General features: G+C 56.0%; 1 protein-coding gene across 1 annotated transcript; it reads left to right on the top strand.

Annotated features, from left to right (window-relative positions):
* The first annotated feature begins 1,733 nt into the window (after window positions 1-1,733).
* LOC119113142 (protein Wnt-5b) lies at window positions 1,734-22,261 on the top strand. The gene is made up of 8 exons (XM_037237491.1): window positions 1,734-1,923; window positions 13,131-13,257; window positions 14,659-14,788; window positions 15,445-15,625; window positions 16,623-16,734; window positions 19,972-20,074; window positions 20,968-21,135; window positions 21,317-22,261. Exons 1-8 carry the CDS (start codon window positions 1,844-1,846, stop codon window positions 21,502-21,504), a joined length of 1,089 nt encoding a protein of 362 aa, XP_037093386.1. The 5' UTR covers window positions 1,734-1,843; the 3' UTR covers window positions 21,505-22,261.
* The last annotated feature ends 1,604 nt before the right edge of the window (window positions 22,262-23,865 follow it).

Here is a 23,865-nt window from a genome sequence, read left to right as displayed (position 1 = left end):
CGGGCTGTTTCCTTATAGCATCCGGAATCTAAAGCTATCGATCAAGAGCCATCCGTAAGCAGATTACAGAGTAAACACCGCACCAAGCTGTGATTAGGAGAACCAGGTGTATTCTGTACCATAAGTCATAATGAGCCCTGTATATGTGACAGATTTCTGCTGGCTTACAACATTGTGAATCACACAATACGCTGATAATAAATGCCTCAATTTGTTTCAACAAAACTCTCCAGTTTTTCACCTTCCGTCTCGCTTCCACTGGCCAGCGTGGCTGCTCATTATAACTGAAGCGCTGGCCGGCATATTGGGATCCCATGGGCACACTCTCGCACCCGCCTACCAGTTCATGCAGCGAGTGGATTGACCTCCGCGAACGCACCTACCAGCGGAGAGCGCGGCCTGCCGTCTCTCCAGCGCCGCGCGAGGTCTGACCGGGGCCGATCCTAGCCCCTGACCACCATCGAGCGCCGTGCTCGGTCTCCCAGCCGATCCATCAGGGTGGCACCTGGCCGGGCCGTCCCCTGCGCCGGCCCCGCGGCGCGCGCCGTGCTCCGCGCCGCGCCCCGCGCCGCGCCCCGCCGGGGTGCCGCGCGCCGCCGCCGCCCGCCGGCCGCCCCACAAAGGGCTGCCGACGGTGGAAACGGATCGCGCCCGGACTCCCGCCGCGTGAGGACCTCATCAGCGGCTATTATGCAGGTGGGACCAGCCGGGCAGCTCGTGTGTGAAGCCGCCCGGCAGCGGTGCAGTAATGCGATGACGCTGGGGGGCGGCAGACGAACGGACGGTGGGACGGGCGCCATAGTGAGGTGTGCTATGCCTGCTTCTCAGGCTGCTGCAAGTGGTTGGCTGGTCGGAGCCGGCATGTTTGATGCTGCCTTGACTGACGCGATGCACAGGTTAAAACGCAGCAGAGGTTACCCAGGGCGAGGTAAAGTACAGGGATTGTGCCGCGTCATGTCGCATAACGAAATTATCGTGATTTACGGTCTGGATATATGTTGGGAAATAGGGATGGAGGAATGACGGCACAGAAGTCTGCTACACCTCCCACGTATTCAAAGGTGCCTTTGCATTTGCTAGCCGTGTCCTCTTTTTGCACCAATATTTCTGCAAATTGCTGCCTTTGACAGAACTGTGTGGAAAACTGCGATCTTTTATCAGGATTGCAGCGCCGCCTCAATTCAAACCACGGCGCTCGGGCACAATGAGTCAAAACCCTACCGCAACGGTGTTGACAGTTCTGTTGCTCATGTGTGTTGTGACTCAAAAACCAGTTTTGCTGGTACAAACTGCCTACTCATAGAAATCATTCAGATGAGCAACTCGTTACAAATCCTATGTTTTGCACTGAGTTCCACCGCCTATTACTGTCGAGAGAATGACATCGCAGCCATTTCTGAGCGATTTGGCCCTTGGGACGTGTACGGTGGGCGCCGAAACGATTTTCAATCGCGGAAGGGACCGTGGCACGGCGTGAACAACAAAGCGATGCATCTGAACGATGACAGTAGGGGACGCGGAAGATAAATCGGACATTGTTCCAAACTCAATTAACCGCCTGCTACCACTGCCTGCCCCTTTCCCGTGCCACACTGATATATTGCCCCGCGGAGCTTAACGGTGCCCAGCACTATAATGTGATGAGCCATCACATGGCGCCGAGTGCGGCGGCCTCGGACCGGGCGCGGGCCCGGAGCGGCCGCCGGCGCCCGGCCGTTCAGTGGCGGGCCAGCGACGGCAGCGGGCGGCGGCGCACCGCCGGCTCCCAGTGACGCGCGAGAGTGTCCAGCGCTGGGCCATGTAGCGCCCGCTGACCTGGGACGGTGACGTCACAGCAGTACAGATGGCGTCCGGGGCCCGCCTGTTCTCCGCCTGTGTCGGTCTGCTGCTGTCCTGCGCCGGCGCCAACTACGGCTCATGGATGTGAGTACATGTAGCTGCGGACGGGAACCAGTAGCCAGCGGCAGAAGCCAGTAGAAGTCTTCACGGGCAAGGCTCATTTTCCAATCCACCCGTTACCCATGGTGCTGTGCCCACACGCATCCGCTGAATGTATTGTGGCGAAGCTAATTATGACTAAAAGAAGCGCAAGCAATAACATTAAACTTGAACCTGAACCTGAAGAACCTGTCCGACATTTTGTGGACGTTTTGCTGAACCCGCACCCATGCAAATAATATTCACAAAACCTGTACACAGCCCAACCCGTTGCCCATTGCAAATATGTATCCATGAGTGTCCCCAAGCCAATGAAGTCCTCTAGTAGTCAGTAAGGCCAGTAGCTGAGCCAACGCAAACAACTTCGCACTATTGCAGCTTCCTGGTGCCCAGGAACCCTCGCATGACGTGCATGTGTCACATTAGTGATTACAGATTGCAGATGCATGCGCCAAGCACTGCAGAGGGAGCAGGCTGTACCGGAGCGCTTTATGTGGAGATAAATATCGCCTTGGTGTTCCAGTGTCGGGCTGGAATGTTTGGATGGCCTCTGGCCGGTCTCGATATCGGAGCGGCGAGCGGCGCGAGTGGTGCACGATGGCCTGTAGTGGTCGGCCCATCGGTTGATGACAAATGATCCATGACATGTCGCACGTGCCCGCTGCAGTGGACTGTTTACACTGGGACGCTCGGGGTGGCCAACAGAACAGCGGCCCGCCGGCGGGCATGCGGCCGATGGCCCTGCGCCTGATGGGCACACAATCAGCGGCGTTCATCGCCATCGATGAAGCCCTGATGACGTGCGACTCACGGGAAACCAAACAGCGGCGGCATTGCTTTATTGAGTTTTCGATAGCGTCCACCTAGTTTTGAAGAGTAAAAGTGTATCGCGTTTGGGGGCAAAGGATACCAAACGTCTCCACCTTAATACGCGCCAGTGGCAGGCTGCTTACCAGGGCACGTGCCTGGCTGTTGTGCTTACCGAGCACAACTTGCTGGCCATTGGTCCTCTCTGCGCAGGCGCGTAGGCCCTGTCGCAGTACCACCACTGGCCCTCCGCCCTCTGAGCAATATGACAATGACTGTGCTGAGACACAGCCACGCCCGTGTTCCCACCGCTGGCACTGCCGTCTTTCTCTCGACCCCGCCGGCGGTGAATCGGACACAGGCGCCGTCACCGGCACCGCCACCAGCGTAGCTCCCTTTCCCCCGAGGCTCGCCTGGCGGAGACTGGGCCGCAGCCTCCGCCACGGCACACCGACCTGGACAAAGCGGCGCGCGGGCCCCGCCGGCAGCAGCCTTTCACAGACGATCAGCCGCGGCGTGCCCGCGACACCCGCCAGACCGGCCATTCCTCTTCATCCCCTCCGCGTCCGCTGGACAAGCTCCCAGCGCCGCCGCCAAGCCGCACAATTAATAGCCTCGCTCTCCCCGCGGTATGCGTAGGCTAACGCAGCGGTTAATTCTGCGTGGGCACCGCGCGAAGTCGCGAGACCGCCTGTGCGGGATGGCCGGCTTTGGAGGCGGCACGCAGGTGGCAGACGCGCAGCCCGGGAGGCGTCGTTTCTCGGAGGGACAGCGCCGTCGCATTAGCGGCTGGGCAGGGAAGAGGCGGCTCCCATCGCATTGTCAGTTTGCATGCGCCCGCGGCCCACCCGGCAGCGTGACAAGTAGTCATGCAAATCAGCTGAGGCGAGGCGGCCGCATTAGGCGCGACGCGTCGATCAGGCTGTCCGCGTCGATGGCGGCTGACGACTGGACTGTCAGCACCGATAGCGACTGACGACCGGGCGGTCTGTGCTGATAGTGGTGACGACTGGGCTGTCAGCACCGATAGCGACTGACGACCGGGCGGTCTGTCCTGATAGTGGTGACGACTGGACTGTCAGCGCCGATAGCGACTGACGGCTGGACTGTCAGCACCGATAGCGACTGACGACCGGGCAGTCTGTGCTGATAGTGGTGACGACTGGACTGTCAGCGCCGATAGCGGCTGACGACTGGACTGTCATCACCGATAGCGGCTGACGACTGGACTGTTAGCACCGATAGCAACTGACGACCGGGCGGTCTGTGCTGATAGTGGTGACGACTGGACTGTCAGCGCCGATAGCGACTGACGACTGGACTGTCAGCACCGATAGCGGCTGACGACTGGACTGTCAGCGCTGAAAGCGGCTGACGACTGGACTGTCGGCGCCGAAAACGGCTAACGGCTGGACTGTCAGCGTTGATAGCGGCTGACGGCTGGGTGGTCTGCGCTGATAACGACTGACGACTGGATTGTCAGCACCTATAGCGGCTAACGACTGGACTGTCAGTGCTGATAGCGGCTGACGGTTGGACTGTCAGCGCCGATAGCGGCTGACGGTGGGACTGTCAGAGCTGATAGTGGCTGACGACCTGGCGGTCCACGCTGATAGCGACTGACGACCGAGCGGAACCGGAAGAAGCGGATCAAGTTTTGGACGAGACAGTTCGCACAAACCACGAGTGGGATCTCGAGCGTCTTGGGCTTACCCTTTGCGAGTGACGATGCCAGACGACCTCTTCCCGTATTACATGTGTTTTAATCTCACGGACTGAAGTGATCCAAGCGCGCTGAAGTCATGTGTGGCTCTCAAACTGCCACTAAATGCGCAAGCTGTGCAGCCCGATATACGCACAGCCTGCACAATTTGAGAACTCCGCACGTGCATCCCGACATTCGGCATTTCGATCCCTGATTCCTTAAAATTCCCCAGCCTGGATAAGAACGCAACTTAAATGCAGCCGTCAGGCATCAATACCTGGGATATCGTACCAAGGGTCAGGCCCTTCATGTCGGGCCAGAAGTATCCGTCTAACACGGCGCACGTTTCCAGGAGGGGCGGGGGAGCCAAATGTATGGCGCAAAATCTAACAAGGAGTCGCCTGTAGGCGTTTTGCAGCCAACTGCATGGAGCATGCCGTGCAGCGACAGATAACGACGAAGCACCGGCACACCTTCACCCTTGTGTTCACGCGCACGGAACGGCACAATGTGATACGGATATGTAGCGGGTTCAAACGGCCCTGATTGTTGGTCAGGGCCCACGTCATGTTGCCTTCAAACTGGCTATATCGCATGCAGAAACAAAAGTGTCGGCAATATATACCTATGAATATCCGTGTTTGATGTCAGGTATGCGTGCTTGCAAATGCTGTAAGTTATCATCATTAAGACAGCTCACAAGCACGGAAACTAATGTACCGTGGGTAAACCGGTCGTGACGTATCCTAGCTTGATGCCCAGGCGCTGAAATCCAAACGGGTCCGACACGTGAAGGGCGCACGCTAAACCATCATCGTAAATAGCTAATAATATTGATGAATAATTGCTTGGGTGATGAATACATATAATACTCAAAGCCAAATAGGTAAAATGATTATAGGGTTGCTGAAAACCAGTAAAAGAGCATACGTTTGTATTGAATGCCGTCCTAATTTGTAGACAGCTTACAAACATGGACAGCATTGCACCGCGGACAAACCGGTCGCAAAATACTTAGGCTTGATTTCCTGGTGTTGAGACTGGATATGGTTCCAAAACGCAAAAGGCGTAGACGCATCTACTGCCGGCAAATGCCATGCAATGAGCACATGCTTAAATGCTCTCAAACCGTGTACGTGAAGCCCTGATGCGCTCAGTTTGGTGGCGAGTGTGTTCACATTTTGCTTGAAAGGTGACAGCAGTGTGAAAAGTGATGTGATAACGATGCCGATGGCACCTTCGTGTTACCCCGCTGCCTATTGCTGAACGATGATTGGAAAAGCGCGCTCCTTACACCGAGATTATCACAGGACTCTAATCGCTGCTTTTATGAGCGTCATCATTTTGCCGTCTGTTGTTTCAGTGCGCGAATTGTATCACCCACCGGCATTTTTATAACAATTTGTCATTGCTAGACCCCGCGTTTGTTGAGTTTGTTGCGTGTTGGCAGTTTCTTTCCCTCCATTCCATTCCATTTGACCATTCTTCCGTCAAATGTTACATGCTCAAATGTAAAACTTAGCTCACCAGATTTTAATTTGGCATTTTATCTGTGTGATATCTAGAAAGAGGCATCAAGCACGGAAAATAAGAGGTATCAAGCACCACCCGCTCGTTGGCTTTTTCCGGAACGTTTATCCTGTGTCCTAGCCCGCTGCGATGTAACGTGTGCCCGACTGGTGAACGATAACAGCCGCTGTGCGGTGCACATGCCCCCACCTGTGTGCTGGTCTGTCTTTCGGAGCAAATATTTGCCGCGCTGTGCCAGCGTACTGCAAAGACACCGCCGAGGAGAGCGCCGAGTCAAATCTTGAGCCTTACTGTGGCTGTGAGGCTGCAGACGGTACCATGGCGGGGCGAAAGTCGCTCATCGTCAGCCATCCACAGCTGTGACGTGACGTCGGCTCGTTAGGGTCTATCGTACAACTTTATTAGGGTGAGCCCGTAAGGTCTCGGCTGTAATGAGTCCATTAATTTTGTTTTAATTAAGCCAAATAAAAGTGGCGTGCTGGAGAAAACACGGCCCCAGGAGGGGCGTTTTTGCTGTCTGGAGAGCTGCCGCCAGGCGAAACTCGAGGCAAAGCTGCGGAAGGCCCGGGGTCGGAGCTGGCCTATCGCCTCACACTGGGCATGGGGCCCAAGCTTCGGACCCGGCAGTCGTGCCGCGGGCCGCGGGTGAATTCGGTGCCTGTACCCCCCGCCCGCTACCCCGTGCATATTCGGTGCGCTGCTCGGCACAGCACCGGCTGCCGGACACGCTTGCCGCACCTGGTCCCGGGGTAGGTCACATACCCCCGCCCGCTACCCCGTACGTATTCGGTACGCTACTCGCCGCAGCATCTTCGGCCGGACACGCTTGCCGTCCCCGGCCCCTGGCTAGGTGACGTACCTCCGCCTGCTACTCCGTACGTATTCGCTGCGCCTGCTCGGCACAGCATCGGCTGGCGGACACGTGTGTCGCAGCCGGCCCCGGGCCAGCTGGCTACGGGGACGCCACCGTCGCTCGTCACCAATCATGCGCGGAGCGTCAGCAGCGCAGACATAAACACCTCGTGCGGCCCATTACGAGGCTGAACGGCATCCATCAGTGGGCCTGTGACGCGGCCGATCTGCAGACATGAAACGGCCAGGCGGCTGCGCCGGGCGGCGGGGAATCAATGGGTTCAGCTGAGAATCGCCTCATGTTTGGCATGGTATCAACGAGTCCTACGACGCTGCACTTGAACAGCGTTAAGACCCCGTTAGGTTTTTTCCTGGGAGCGGTTCCGAAATGAGAACAAGATTACTTTAAGGCCTTAAAAGCCAGTACAGGGCTAGGTATGGACATGGTACATGTGATGTAAATGTCTTAAGGATATCTGGGCTCTAAACCAGAGTGGTGGAATAGGTCACTAAACTATGAACTGGATGACCATAATAGCAAAAATGTATTCATTGTCCGCTTTCGCGCCGTTTTCCATGACTTGCGCCTGCCGACAGCTTTAAGGTCGCGCCAAGGTGCCTGAAGCTGGATCTGTCAAGGGCTCAATGGGCGATCAAATGCGATTTCGGTCTAACAGGATCTTATGCATTTGCATTGTTCCCTCGGCCAGATTCGAAAATGTGCGTGGGCTATTGATTTAAAGAGTCTCCGGGAAAAGTTCTCGAGTTTCCCTTTGGAAACGAGAAACATTGTGTTGCCAAAATGCAGCTTTCCAACCACAACAAGAGCAGAAATAAAAACAGAAATGCTGCTACCTTTGCACTTGGACAGTGATAGTGCTAGTTGGTAACTTACCAATAGAAGATTCCGCCTCCTCCCCCTCTCCGTATAGTGGCTATGCTATCGCTAAGGCTTTGCAAAGATATAGCAGTGTAAAATGCAAAGTAAAGCAGTGAAGGGCAGCATCCAGCATAGATTCGATAGTATGCGTGCCTTTAAAACACGGGACCGGGATGTTTAAATGCAGACATATGTAAACATTTTAGCAGCGTCACTCCAGCACGTGCCAGACCACTTTCATGCAGCCTAAGACAACGTTGGCCACCTTAGTGGTTGCTTGAGCGTGCCACATTCATTAGCACACCACACAACCCACACGAGACGCGCGCAACAGCGCCCATTGCTGCTTGCGACCCGGGTTAATTGACCCGAAAGTCGCCTTTATTCCGGCCGGGACGTTTTTACTGAGGGCAAAATGGAGCTGGCAGGCTGCCATGCCGTCGTCTGTGTCCAAGCGAGGGTGGGGCTATTGAATGATGCGCTTCGTTGGTAGCGGCGGCTGGTTGTCAGGTCTGGCCGCTCCCTCAGCCCCCTGATCTGCCCGGCGAGGCGCGCCGGAATGTTCCGGCCACGGTTGGCTCACGTCGCTAGGTGGCCCTGGCTGGATCGGTTGCTCACTTAAGGCGGAGGTGTGTGTTTGGAACTTGCTTTCGGATAAAATGTCTCCAGGGATTCCCGATGTGTCTCATGACACAGGGGCTTGTTCTGCCATGGATGCTCTCTGTTTTATGGTCGGTGCTGAGTGTAAAAGGGCTTCAGGACAACGCTACAGACTTAGCCGTCGCAATCCTACCACAAACATTTGACTTAAGAATACAGAGAAAAGAGGCTCATGCGTCGGTCCCGAACCCCAGCTCCAGCCCGCGGAGTGAATGATCTCCATGCCCTCCGAGTCCCAGCCCAGCCCGCGGAGTGAATGATCTCCACAGGGTCCGAGGCCCAGCCCAGCCCGCGGAATGGTGAACGATCTCCGCACGGTCCGAGGTCCAGCCCCAGGCACAGCGGGGTGAATGATCTCCACACGGTCCGAGGCACAGCCCCGGCACGCGGAGTGAATGATCTCCGAACCGTCCGAGGCCCGGGCCAGCGCCCTGTCAGTATAGCTTTCGGCCCCACACCGCACAGTGTGCGTCCATCATCCACGTGGTGACGGGCGCACACTGCCAGCGGCGGGGCGGTGGACAGGGGGCGGGGCAGCTGCTGCCGGGTGGACGCCCGCCCCCATCCTCGGGCCTGGACAATTTGTCCGCCCCTGGCCGCCGCTGGCGGCCTGCGTCTGATGCGCCACGTTCGGAGGACAAATGGTTCCCGCACGCTGCGCCGCCGGCGACGGCCGAGCCGCGCAGATGGATGGCTCCCAGACGGACGCAACGAGCGGAATTGTCGCGGGGTCGGCGCCTGTCGCGACCCGGCTCAGTGAGGGACCGGCGCGAGGACAAGCGAGTGCCGCGTGGACGGGCCCTAGGCGTTCGGTGGAAAGGGGCGGCTCGGCTAGGTCATTCCGGGCCTCTTCAACGGCTAGCACGTGGCAAGTTCACATGTTTCTGAGCTGCGACTCAGAAATACGATTCCGCCACCTGCCGGGGCTGCCAGGTTCAGCATTGGCAAAAACAACCCCTCGGCGCCTGGCGACTGGTGAGAACCGCTTACATTATCGGGCGGTCAGGGGGTCACGGAAGGCCGGCCACTCTGGATCGCGTCACTCGAGGCCAGGCCAGCACCGGCAGGGGCTCCGACGCCAGCACCGAGCGGTTTGGCCATCCACGCGACTCTCCAGCTCAGCCGTTTCCAATGTCCCAAGCGGCCTCCTCGCTTCCGTGTCCCCAAGCGGCCTCCTCGCTTCCGTGTCCCCAAGCGGTCTACTCTCTTAAACACCCACCCGGAAAGGCCCATTGCGGAGGGATGGCGGACTCCCGCCGACTGAGGCTGGGCTGACGGACAGATAATTGAGGGCCACCAAACCCACCCGCGCGCCACCGACGGGCGCCTCAGGCCCAAAAACGCTCTGCAGAGACAAGCATATGCAGATGAGCTGCTCTGCGGCTCCGAGACGCTTCCGTAAAGACCCCGTCGCATCGTCAGCACGTATCAGGTCGCGGGCTGCCGCGGGCCGCCGCGGCGCTCCGTCCGGGCCGTCATCCGGCGTCGCAAGGTCGTGACCAGGGCGTCATCGGGGCGTCATCAGGCGCTGCGGAGGCGGACGACCGCGACGGCTCCGGGCCCCCATCAATCATCGTTGTTGGTGGTCGCGCGGGCCCACAGGCCAGCGGTTTTGACGGTGGCCACCAATTTGGAAGCCGTTTTGGAGCGGTTTGCCACGGGCCCTGGCGCCGTGATGACAGGGTGCGCGTCCGCCAGAGTCAATTGCTCGGCAAAAAACACGCGGCTCTGGTTAGAGCGGTGCTTAACGGCCAGATGGCACGGAATGCGGCGGGCCCTGGGTGTTGGACGTGTTTTTGTTTTGCACGGTTTACAGAGTCGGGAGGGAGATGTATGATGGCTCGGAGCATGCCGGCCACCGAAGCGGCCCGGAGTCGATCACTCAACACGCTGTCGTAAAGTAATGAAATCAAATATGTGAGCGATCCAGTACTGAGGAGGGAACTTATAATGGAGGGTCATCATGATATCAGAGTCCAGAATGTGCCGCAGTATGGGAATTGAGGCAAGCTTCGGCAGGGCCCGTCAGCTACACATTCGAGTCATTCCACAGATTGAAATGCCACACGCCACGAGCATTGACTAGTAGGCGTGGGAAAGGGCTATACATGTATAGACAGCTAGTTCATTTTTCATGTAAGCTTAACTGTGGTCGATAGTATGCGTTAGAACATATTGAGCTTAAAAAGATTCGGATCACAACTTCTTTTGGGAATGCGTCTGATGCGTGTTTTTTGACCACACTTTCTTAGCATAGCCGACAACATATCGCCCAAATAGCAGATTGTTTCACTCTTTAGGTGGACTTGGATCGTCTCTGTGAATGCTGGATATTGAAACTGAACTTTGCTGACCGCGAAACTGCTCCATCCAGCCTCCGTTTACCCTACTTGTTCACTTCTCATATGCACAAAAGGACCGCCGCTTGGCAAGTTGCCATCAAATTCGCGATCTTGGTGTTGCTCCTAGACAATGGAATCCCCTTCCTACATCACATGGGCGTGACAGCCTCAACAGCAAACAGGACACTGGGCCTTCTCGTGCGAAGCGTGCAGGTACCATCACGGTCTCATGGTCTTAATCATAAGGTCATGCTGTGTGCCTGCAATGCACGTGAGATTATGGATTGAGCACGATAGGTAGCATCACTTTAAGCGGCGCCCGCCGTCTCACAACTCGCCCGCTCAAACGACTACAGCTGTCGATTCTGATGCCGCTGTTTTCTACCGCTCAGTTCCGGTGTCCTATACTGGATAACAAGCATCTTCCGGCTTATTTACAACATCACTAAGGCACGCTTTGCTCAGTCCGATATGCGCTTGTACGGCGTGTACCACCTGAGGCTTGACTGTGGTCGTCAAACACCACGGTTCGGTCGCGCTGCACTCTCCCGCGCTCTCGGTGTACCGGACTCGCTCGCTGCACCCCTCCCGGCGCTCTCGGCGTGCCGGACTTGATCGCTGCACCCCTCCCGGCGCTCTCGGCGTACCGGACTTGCTCGCTGCACCCTCCCGGCGCTCTCGGCGTACCGGACTTGATCGCTGCACCCTCCGGCGCTCCCGGCGTACCGGACTTGATCGCTGCACCCTCCCCGCGCTCTCGGCGTAACGGACTCGCTCGCTGCACCCTCCCGGCGTTCTCGGCGTACCGGACTTGCTCGCTGCAACCTCCCGGCGCTCTCGGCGTGCCGGACTTGATCGCTGCACCCTCCCGGCGCTCTCGGCGTACCGGACTTGCTCGCTGCACCTTCCCGGCGCTCTCGGCGTACCTGACTTGCTCGCTGCACTCTGCTCGCTGCAACCTCCCGGCGCTCTCGGCGTGCCGGACTTGATCGCTGCAACCCTCCCGGCGCTCTCGGCGTGCCGGACTTTCTCGCTGCACCCTCCCGGCGCTCTCGGCGTACCGGACTTGATCGCTGCACCCCTCCCGGCGCTCCCGGCGTGCCGGACTTGATCGCTGCACCCTCCCCGCGCTCTCGGCGTACCTGACTTGCTCGCTGCACCTTCCCGGCGCTCTCGGCGTGCCGGACTTTGTCGCTGCAACCTCCCGGCGCTCTCGGCGTGCCGGACTTGCTCGCTACACCCTTCCGACACTCTCAGCGTACCGGACTTTCTCGCTGCACCTTCCCGGCGCTCTCGGCGTACCTGACTTGCTCGCTTGCACTCTCCCGGCGCTCTCGGCGTGCCGGACTTTCTCGCTGCACCCTCCCGGCGCTCTCGGCGTACCGGACTTGCTCGCTGCACCCTTCCGACACCCTCAGCGTACCGGACTTTCTCGCTGCACCCTCCCGGCGCTCTCGGCCGTACCTGACTTGCTCGCTGCACCTTCCCGGCGCTCTCGGCGTGCCGGACTTTGTCGCTGCACCCCCCTGACGCTCTCGGCGTACCGGACTTGCTCGCTGCACCCTCCCGGCGCTCTCAGCGTACCGGACTTTCTCCGTGAACCATTTGCAAGAGAAGACGTTTGAAAATGGCTTGACGCACCCCTGCCCATTGTCAGCAATCATTAACATCCGCATTCTCTATCGAATGAAATTTTCTAGGCAGCACAATCTTTCGGATTCTATTTCGTCGCTACCTAGAGAGCGCTCCTTTGATGACCGCTGTGTCCGAGTGCGTGTTGTGTATGTGTGATTACATATTGAGCGCATCGCGTATTTATCATAGGCTTTGGGAGAGATGCAGACGAGGTATTAGTGTAAATTATGACAAAATTGTTCCGGTTGTCGTCCTCGTCTGGTGTGTTGGTGTGCTCCGAACATATGGCACATGTTAACATATTTCATCCGTGCATTTCCCGTTTGTAAAACTAGAAGGTGACTAATTGGCTCATTACCTGTGAAATAATCATGCCATGAATGAACAAATCAACAAACACAGTTGCTTTGTTGCCTTGTTTGAATTATCCGAAAACACGAATTAATTGTGTATAAGCACTTATCCATTGCTTCTCTGACCAAATTGTCGCATTTCGATGCATGTTTTCACGCAAAGGCGAGTGAGACAACGGGGCGAGAAACTTTAACTTTACGGCTGTTTAGTGAAGTCAAGAGTTACCCATATGGTGGCGCATGAAAAGAGTCGACTGCAAAGGGCGCGGTACTCAGGCCTCTTCTGAAATTTTTACGCTCCTCCTCTTATGGAACTAAATCGGAAGCGATGACACGTCGTGTATCAAGGTAGCTCTGCACACAATTCTATCTGTCACTGCGTGTCACATCGGTTGGTCACGACCCTTTAAATCCCCTCCTTTTTCCAGGAACCTCGGGATGCAGGGCCTGGACGTCTGGAGAAACCCGCAGATCTACATGGTGGGGACGTCCCCCCTGTGTGGCCAGATACGGGGCCTCAGTCCGGGACAGAGGAAGCTGTGCCAGCTCCGTCAGGTCAGTAGATACAGGGCCTCAGTCCGGAGCAGAGGAAGCTGTGCCAGTTCCGTCAGGTCAGTCAGGTCGACTCGCCGACCGCCAGGGGTCGTCGAGCTCGGTCCCCACTTGCAGGGATCATTCATCAGTGGGCTGGTTGCCAGCCCCCACAAGGCAGAGGGCGCACGTACAAGACTTGGTGCAGATGACGTGCGTCAGCTGCTGTAGTTGAACGAGATGGTGCATCGCCGAATCACCGCGTATTGGCGCAGTATCGTGTGGTCCCCGCCTCTCCGGGAGTGATGACGGCCGCGATGCAGGCCGGTGCTTTTGTATTTCGCTGGACCAATCACGGCAGCTTGGGCGCGTTCTTCAAAGTCAAACGCTGTCCGCTGCGGCAATATACTGTGACGTCACAGGCGTCAGACGCCCGGATTGCGTCAGACGTGCTTACGCACGTCCATTCTGGTTGGCTACAAGTTTGGGCAAAACAGGAGAGCTAGCTAAATCAGCTCATGGGTGCATATGGAATGCAGTAATGGTGCATTAGTGATTTGATTATTTTTAGATTGCACTGTTATCGGTCGGTTACTTGGTCAAAACATCGCCATCGATCACCCCACCCACACGCGACCTAGAGTTGCTCTGTACAGTTCGTGACCAGTTCCCTGTTGTGCAAGACCATCAACACGTGTTGGCCGTTGCCAGGCGATGTTACGTAAACAACCAGGACTTACCGCACTTCTTTCGCCTCCCGGCTAAGTTAGGTATGGGGTTCACCAGTAATTTCACGGGTAGCTCAGGTATCCATATCACATGTAGAATGGACTTGCACAAAGTAGCAAATCTACCCGATGTCGTAAACTGCAAATGAAGAACGGACCGGAACTGAAAAATAGTCGCACAAGGTGACAGCCACTTGCGTTAGGAGTAGCTGCACTAGGTGCCAGCCCCTTGCGTTAGGAGTAGCTGCGCTAGGTGCCAGCCCCTTGCGTTAGGAGTAGCTGCGCTAGGTGCCAGCCCCTTGCGTTAGGAGTAGCTGCGCCAGGTGCCAGCCCCTTGCGTTAGGAGTAGCTGCGCTAGGTGCCAGCTCCTTGCGGTAATAAGTAACCTAGCGATGTCACCAGTAGGTACAAGCTCGAGGGTCAAGCGCATCCCATATACGCTGCATTCACTCTGCAAGCGCTTCCTCGGATTCCCTATTTCTGATCTCAGCAAACGCGGCACATGCGATTTTTCAGTTGATATCATCCTAACCTTCAACATGACGCTATACTGGACTACCACCCCGCTTGCGAGCATGCCAGCAGGAGTGTGTCTCATTCAGGGGTGGTCAGCCGGCTGCCACTGCTCCTCCTGCCGGAGCCGGGGTGGAGGGTGAGGGCGCTGACTGAGTGTGCCGGGGCGCGCCCCTGCCCGCAGGACCACATGCGGAGCGTGGGCCGCGGCGCCCGGGCAGGCATCGCCGAGTGTCAGCACCAGTTCAGCAGCAGCCGCTGGAACTGCTCCACCGTCGACGACTCGTCCGTCTTCGGGCCCGTCCTGCAGATCCGTGAGTGCTGCTCTGAGTACTACGGACAGAACAGCAGTGTCCGTGTGTGCCTCCTGCACCTTTCCGATTGTATTTGTTTTTGCTGTTCGTTGTTTGCGTCCAAGACTAATGTTGTTTATTATTCAACTGACACCGGTGGAGTGCATCGTGTCAGATCATGCTTAGCAGTGTGCCAGCCTGGCCTATATTTCATTTTTCTGGAACCGTCGTGCGCCCACGGATCGCAGCCACCGGTGGGGTGACCTGATTTGACCTGACCTGATCTCCGGTAGCGCACTGGAGGCAGCGTTGTCACACCCGATCGCAGCCGCCGGTGTGGTGACCTGACCTGACCTAACCTGATCTCCGGCAGCGTTCCGGGAGGCAGCGTTCGCGCACTCGATCGCAGCCGCCGGTGTGGTGACCTGACCTGACCTGATCTCCGGCAGCGCGGAGGCGCGTTCGCGCACTCGATCGCGCCGCCGGTGTGGTACCTGACCTGACCTAACCTGATCTCCGGCAGCGTCCGGGAGGCGCGTTCGCGCACTCGATCGCGGCCGCCGTGTGGTGACCTGACCTAATGACCTGATCTCCGGCAAGGTCCGGAGGCGGCGTTCGCGCACTCGATCGCGGCCGCCGGTGTGGTGACCTGACCTGACTGACCTGATCTCCGGCAGCGTCCCGGGAGGCGGCGTTCGCGCACTCGATCGCAGCCGCCGGTGTGGTGATGTCGGTGTCACGCGCCTGTCGGGATGGCCAGCTGGCCTCCTGCGGCTGCTCCCGGTCAGCACGACCGGCTGACCTTGACCCCGACTGGACCTGGGGCGGCTGCGGCGACAACATCCGATACGGATACAGGTCAGTCCGCGCTGTGCACTCGTCCCATCTGAATGGTTGCACTCGCGCCGATGTCACAGGGACATGGCGGAAAGGGATGACACCGCTGCGGCAGACAGATTTGAGGGTTTGAGCTCAGGGGACAGCTTGATGCGCCACAAGCTGCGGAGACGCCTTTCTTGCCTTTAACCACGCTCGTCTGCTGGCCACGTTTGTTCAGTTGTGAAAAAGGCTGAATAGATCTGCATCACAAGGCGTACTAAGCAAAACAAGCTGGCTGTCAAAAAAACCAGCGGGGATGATTTCTGTTTCGACCTCACTCGAACGTGATTAATGAAAACGATGGCTGTTTTCATGTCGGCATCATACTGACGTCGTGATGACATTTACAATGATGATGTCGGGACGACGATGACAATGCACATGTAAAGCACAGACGAAGCAGCAGATAAAGCACAGATTAGTCAGTATGAAGCTGGTGTGGTTGAAATGGGGTATAGGTGACGTGTAAGTGCATTGTCCCTCTCCATCATTGTCCCTCTTCTGTGAAAACTGCGGATGTGCTAACACACAAAATGGACATCAGCTGTAAGGGTGCAATCTGCTTACGCCTGGCTGCGACGCAGTTTACTGTATGATGGCTTGACGTGGCGTTTTATTAGTGGATTATACCCCTAAGGACGTGGTCGCATGCATTGCGCATATTTTTCCCTTGTCTCTGTCGTTTCGTTGGTGCTGGTAATGATGGTGGTGGCGGTGATTTATGCCCTTGTGGTTCGCTGACGGTGCCATCATCAGTGCTTGTCACTATTATGTTACACAACAAAGGAGATAAAAAGAGCAGCCGACGGAAGACCGAATGACAAGCAAAACAACCCAGCAGCAAACAAAGGACTAACAGCGAGCGCACGAAACCAATCTTCTCTCCACTGCAAATGCTCAATAAGGCATCGGCTGCAGTGGGAAATGACCCTAATCTGTTATTTCTGACGTATGAATGAAATGCTGTTTGTTGTAGATTCGCCACCAACTTCGTGGATATTCGGGAGAGGGAGCGGAGATACAAGAGGGGCTCCGTGAAGCATGGCAGATCGCTGATGAACCTGCACAATAACGAAGCAGGACGCCGGGTGAGAAGCAGCCCTCTGTCGACTTCAGTCCAGCGTAGTCGTTTCCGGGTCCAACTCACAGCGCATGGGTTTCATTTTGATGCTACCTTTGCGCAACACAGCGCATTTTCGAAGTCGTTTCCGACTCGAAGATATGTTTCACTTTCGGAATCGGTTTCGGTGTGATTCCACAGGTAACACTTTATGAAATAAATCGTTCTATCTGCTTTAAAGAAGTCGATATAGTACAGGTTCTCGGAAAACAAGATAGTCATGAATCTAATGACCCCTGTGTCGCACGACGCCAGAGTAAAAAAACAAAGTATGTCGGAGAAAAGAAGCGATTTTGTTTGCGCGATAGAGCACGTTATCACACAAATTCCTGCCTGAGTCGACTCACCCAATACTCGTACCTTTTTGGTAAGGTCAACTCTGACTCACACTCAAACATCTCCAAAGAAGCCTCACCCCGCCCAGACTCAGCACACATTTGGTTGGTTCCAAAGTCGGGTCCGAATCCATCCGGAGTCAAGCACAAATATAGAGCTGGAGTAGCTGTCAGTGGTTGAATATGGAGCTGGAGTAGCTGTCAGTGGTTAAATATGGAGCTGGAGTAGCTGTCAGTGGTTAAATATGGAGTTGGAGTAGCTGTCAGTGGTCAAATATGGAGCTGGAGTAGCTGTCAGTGGTTAAATATGTAGCTGGAGTAGCTGTCGGTGGTTAAATACTGAGTTCCGCACCTATTCATACAGTTTCATTTCTTTAAATGAACTCGCATCGAATTGAACCAAGATGTCATTCTTTTTCCAGCGAAGCATTTTTTTGTGTAACATTTGTACAGCACAAAACTGAGGGGGTGTAGCTCGGCCGGGTGCACTCAGTGACTCTAATATAGCCGGCCAATGGATCACTAGTCCCACAACTCCAGCACATCTCTATTTGAGCGTCGTACAGCTGATGTAGCCCTGTTTGGCCTGCTTCGTCCAGATCACGGGGCCCCATCAGAATGTCTGCTAGGTAAAGATCTGGTCGTTATGGAGCAATTATGACGGTAAAGAGCACGGCAAAAGTGCATGCATCGAATGCCAGTTGTTAAGGACATTTTGATCCATCACCGTTCGCAAAACCTGACGGAAACACGACCGCTGCTCTGCACTAGACAGGCGAATCCTACCCGAGACGTTACGCCTGCACTGCACTGGACAGATAAATCCTACCCGACACGCTGACCGCTGCACTGCACTAGACAGGCAAATCCTACCCGAGACGCGACCGCTGCACTGCACTAGACAGGCGAATACTACCCGAGACGTCACGCCTGCACTGCACTGGACAGGCAAATCCTACCCGAGACGCGACCGCTGCACTGCACTAGACAGGCGAATCCTACCCGAGACGTCACGCCTGCACTGCACTGGACAGACAAATCCCACCCGAGACGCGACCACTGCACTGCACTAGACAGGAGAATCCTACCCGAGACGTCACGCCTGCACTGCACTGGACAGGCAAATCCTACCCGAGACACGACCGCTGCACTGCACTGGACAGGCAAATCCTACCCGAGACGTCCCGCCTGCACTGCACTGGACAGACAAATCCTACCCGACACGCGACCGCTGCACTGCACTAGACAGGCGAATCCTACCCGAGACGTCCCGCCTGCACTGCACTGGACAGGCAAATCCTACCCGAGACACGACCGCTGCACTGCACTGGACAGGCAAATCCTACCCGAGATGTCACGCCTGCACTGCACTGGACAGGCAAATCCTACCCGAGACGCGACCGCTGCACTGCACTGGACAGGCAAATCCTACCCGAGCTGCCACACCTGCACTGCGCTGGACAGGCTAGTACGCTCATGGCTCACCACCTGGCGACGAGGTTTTTATCGCTGGAGAACGCCTGGAGGTGTTTGTGGAGTTGTGGTGACAAGCCACGTCCAGTATCTGTCCAGGCATTATCAGCAATCCGATACAACCATTGAGAGAGCGCTCTAGGGGACACACCAGCCCCACCTCCGACACCTCTTTTGCCGACGGCGATCGTAGCGCCGCCTGTCGCACCGCCGTCCTGCACGCTCGCCGTCCTCCAGTCACCGCCTGTCCGCTTCACTCCAGTCAGCTGACACTGCCGAGACGATGCAACGGCTCAATTAGGGGAGCCGGCCGTCGAGAGGCGAGGACTTGGTATCACCTTTTTGCCCTTTTCTCCAGTGATTTGCATTCTGTGCAGTGTTGTGCTGCGCACTTTTTGTCGGCAGTTGTACGACGCCTAACTGTGTGGAGCGGAGAGCAGGCGGTTCGCACGCTCACAGTCGGCCATGCCTCGCCAACGGCGGTCCGCCAGCGGGTGACCAACTGCAGGCAGGGGTGCGGGAACTAATAGCCTGGGGGGATGAGTCCCTCAACTTGCTGAAAACGTAACGCTGGCCCTATGGGCTTTGACTGGAAAGAGGTTCCCAAAAATATTGTACCGTCCTCCTTCTCCCCCCTTCCCTCCCCCAACTTGGGATAACTACCGGTTCTACCGCTACGGGTAATTTTAATCTATCCATTCTTACAAATTTGTGATGTTCACAACTCCGTATAATACTGTGTGCCTGGTATTTTACGTGTTTTTTCCTTAGTGCTTTTCTCCCTTGTTTGTCGTGCTGTCCCGGAAAACTGCGATCGCATGGAGGACACCAAATAAGTGAACATGAATATGTCAGTATTCCTGGCTGCACCGCCGCATTTTATTTTGAAAACGAAATAAACCGTGCCTCGTGCCAGGCGGTGCATTAGTCACACACTGCCTGATTATTTCTGCACTACTGGAAACACCACGTGCGTTGCTGCCTGGTGTTCCTCTGAATACGTGAGCAGCGCAATCCCACCAGGCGAATATCCTCGCACCATTAAGCCTGTGTCTTTTTCCTCCAGTCTCGAATGCTTCATATGGTTTGACTCAAGTGATGACTTGCGTACTGCCGAACGTATGGGCTTTTGAGCACTGTTCGCGCCATTGTGGTGCCAACTCGTGCCCACGAAACGGACGGCACTCAAGTTCTCGTGCGCAGCTGAAGGTTCTCCGCCTCGTAACTGCTGTTTACAGAGCAACGTGGGGCCAGCACTTCCATTTCGTATTAATCGTGGCTATGCATGTGAAGCCAGCTAGACGTTAAACTTTATGAAATGGGCTTTATTAGCGCTGGCTTAGCTGGCGAATTTCGCCGTGCCCTTTCGCAATTCGTGTACTGTGTCGTGCCCGCAGGCGGTCATCGACCTGACGAAGGTCAACTGCAAGTGCCACGGTGTGTCGGGCTCCTGCTCCACCGTGACCTGCTGGCAGCGGCTGCCGGCCTTCAGAGAAGTCGGTGAGTGGGAGACGTGAGAGAGTGCTGAGAGTACGAGAAGTATAAGTCGGTGAGAAGGTGAGAGGCCTGCCTCCCTCCTCTAGAGACGTCGGCGAGTGTAAGTCATCTGCCTGCCTTCGGGGAAGTCGTCGAGTATGAGATGCCCCGGAAAAGGACTACCAGCTTCAAAAAAACTTCTTGTTGCCAAACCAAATCTCCCATCTGTATGATTTTAAGGAGCTGATTGGGTGTGATACATTCAATGCTGCTTTCCTTAGAGGACTACAAAAGAAACAATTTACAAATTAAACCAAGCAGGTTCGAGTCGGGATCGGAGTTGACACAAAGCTGCTGCGCTACTCGTAGTGAGAGTGAGTATCTAATTCACGCGCTGTAAGTCAGATTCGTTATCGATTCTGTCGAAACGGGATCAAACGCAGGCATGCCAGTCAGATGCAAGCCGCATTTGTTACAAAAATACGTGTGTGGTAAGTCAGCGGTCTTCTCTAATCGGTTCGTTAGGCTTGTTGCCTTTCATGATGTTCTCCTGATATCTGACTTGATGGCAAGCATGGACATGGCTGAACTTTCAGCTGGGGGCAAGCTGACAAGGAGTTACGGCGGGTCGCTCCCACACCAGGGTGCGCAAAGCTCCTTTGATACTGTCGACAAATCGGCATGTTCGGCCGCCAGGTGGCCCCCGGTGCATCGATTTTATTGTCTGCGTTCATGTCAGCAGGTAATACGCGCGCGCAGAATTCAGTGCTGCATGGTCCTCGACCAGCGTGCACGGCTGTGCCAATGCAAAGGCCGTGTACCGTGCCGCCTGGAGACACGGCTGCACCCATTCAACAGATGTGTACCATGTCATCCGGTGGGTGCACCGATTTCACGGTTGCGTCGCGCGCCGCCAGGTGACACGCTGAAGGACAAGTACGACGGAGCGACGGAGGTCAAGGTCACTCGCCGCGGCCGGCTGCGCGTCAGAAACCGCCGGTACAGGAGGCCGACCGCCAACGACCTGGTCTACATCCAGGAGAGTCCGGACTACTGCAGGAGGAACGACACGCTCGGCTCGTCTGGTCAGTGGTGGCAATGCATTAGAAATGCAACTTTACATGCAGTTTGCATCTTGAACTGCTGCTGTTGCTTTTTATTGCGTGATTTTTGTATATTTGGCCGACGTAATGGCTTTTGGATCAAAGCTAACCAGTTATCGATGTTAGTGTTACCTAACCGGTCTTGCGATTCGCCGTTCCGCAGGAACAACCGGTCGCGCGTGCGAGCGAACTTCAAAGGGCACCGACGGCTGCGGACTGCTCTGTTGTGGCCGGGGCTACAACACCCAGCGCATTACCGTCAATGAACGCTGCCAGTGCAAATTCGTTTGGTGCTGTAAGGTTCAGTGCCAAAGCTGTCTCCGACAAAAGACGGTGCACACGTGCAAGTGACCGCTAACGACACCTTTCGGACGAAAGCGAACTGTGTAAAGGTGGCGCTAGGTGTCCGGGTACCCGACCGCGGCCGGCCCTCGACCGGCTCAGTCGTCCCGAGCGCGGGACACGTGACTGTTGTCACGTGACTGTTGTCGCTAGTCGGTCCTCTGCCAGCGTGCCGAGGAAGACGGGCACGGCCTAAAAGCTCCGAAGAGCTCGATGGTCCGGCGAGCTGCTGGATACAACGACTGGACGGAATGCGATGCCGTCGAAAGTGTGCCCTGGTGCCGGATACAGTGGCTGGACGGGGTACGATCCCGTCGCGAGTGCGCCCTGATGCCGGATACAGTGATCGAGCAGTGGCCAGTGGTTTTGAGAACATGCTTCGATGCTAGACTCTCATTGAGCGAAATCCGATCTTTTCGGAACTGTGTACCGCTGCGAGATACAAAAGCGGAGTGAGATCTTGTGGTTCTGATAGCGTGCTCCGTAGTGAATCTGTGTAATAACTGGGCAGGAGCCAATAGGTTTGAGAGTGTGTTAGATCCGTTGGCTGTCCCATGACCATTGGCACTCGCTCTCACCCTGTTCAGTGTAAGGATAATCGTTCTTTAAGCATATCGCCAATCGGTTGGTATCTGCACATGAGCAGATTCATGAACGCTTCATTTGAAGCGTGACGTCGAACGCAGTTATGAATTATCGGCAAGCTGCTGAAAGTCAACGAGACGCATTCCTGCGGTCGGTCATTCACATAAAACACTACGACATTGCCGTGACTTTTATGTATTTGCATGCAGAATCAAATAAATATTCCATGGGTGCCGCGAGCATCACGTGGCTATGCCCAAACGTGCCAGGAATACTTGACGTGGTAGGTGTGACCTCCAAAATCGCGGATCTAGAAGCTTCTGGAAAGGACCGCGCACACCTATGCATGCTGATCGTTCGCGCTACATAGCTCGAAAGCACAGCCACTAGCCAGGTTGTGCGTACACAAGCCGAGGCTGCGGACAAAAGTCTTAGTAACACTGGAAATGTGCGCTGCCAGTGGGTCATACTCCGGCGGGTGATTCTGCGAACTACTGGACCGTTACGGGAACTTGTTTGCACAAACGCAGTAGACTGCCAGCTGGCCCGAGCGGGGCCAGCCGCAAGCTCTCAGATCACGCTCTCTTATCGCGCTTACGTCGAGAAAAACTAAAATTAAGCGGTTGTTTTTCGAACAAATATATTCATCAGCCATCTTCTCTGGGAAATTTCGCTACGTCTAAGATGGCATCATCTGGAATAAAGCCACATCGATTTCGTCATCACTTCACCCACGCTCTCCAAGACATTCCACGTATCCAGTCAGCCAGGGATGACGTCATCCACATTTAGAAGGTAAGACGTCACCATGAGCCGGCTTAAAACCGTCCGAGGCCAGTTCAGGGGACTTGCGCGGCGTCCCCAGCACAGATGCTTCCAACATGACCATCTGCGTTCATTGGACCATCTGACCAGTGGAAGCCATCACATCCTTAACACTTATCTTGCGGTTAAGTATTGCAGCACATTGTAGTTTTATCCCTGTACCCGGCGCAAAAGCACGATAGCTGAAAAAGTTATATTTCATTTCCAATTAAATTGTCGAGAACTTTTCCTGGGGCTTCAGAACAACGCCAACATGTTCGGCCGCCTCTCATCTAGAGCGGAGGCGGCCAGTCGGGCCGGAGCCGGCGGCCGGGCCCGACGCCGCTGGCGGCCGGCCGCGCCGGCGCGTCGGCTCGCTCCCGCCGGCCAGAAATAGCCACCGCTGTCGGCACATGACCGCCGCCACAAAGCGCAGGTCAGAGCACGGCCGGCCGACGCGGCGGACGACACGCTCCGGCGGGGTGAGTACGGCGCGCCGGGCCCGGCGTACCGCGGCCGCGCTCCCGGGGCGGGACGGCGCGGGCGGGACAGGGAGGGGCGTGCCGGGACTCGGGACGGGGTTAGATCAGGGCGGGGTCACGCGGTGTGGCGGGACTGCCAGTAGACGTTACAGACGTTGCTGGTCGTCGGTCTCGTGCTGTTGTCGCTAAGAGACGACTTCGGAGTTGCGTAAACGTCACCCGTGGGCCACAACAAGTAGTACAAGAGAATAAAGCCGGGCCTGATATCCGATCCTTGGCATGCACCCACGGGACAAAGAGAGACCGCAGTCGGGGCAACTGTGAGATGCTTGTGTGAACGTCATGCTATCACCACCGCTAAACTTCAAACTGTGTGTACGAAGTACTCGGTTAAGCAGCCCAAATCGCGTTAATGTGTTGTGTTCTTCGGTGGATAAGAACACGGCTAAGGTGGGCCAGTAGCTTGTCTTTAGATTACACAGTGCCCGAGTAGGGCTGT

Source organism: Pollicipes pollicipes, unplaced genomic scaffold, assembly GCF_011947565.3.
Source record: "Pollicipes pollicipes isolate AB1234 unplaced genomic scaffold, Ppol_2.1 Scaffold_7261;HRSCAF=8764_pilon_pilon_pilon, whole genome shotgun sequence".
Lineage (NCBI taxonomy): Eukaryota > Metazoa > Arthropoda > Thecostraca > Pollicipedomorpha > Pollicipedidae > Pollicipes > Pollicipes pollicipes.
This window is presented reverse-complemented; position numbering and strand designations above follow the sequence as displayed.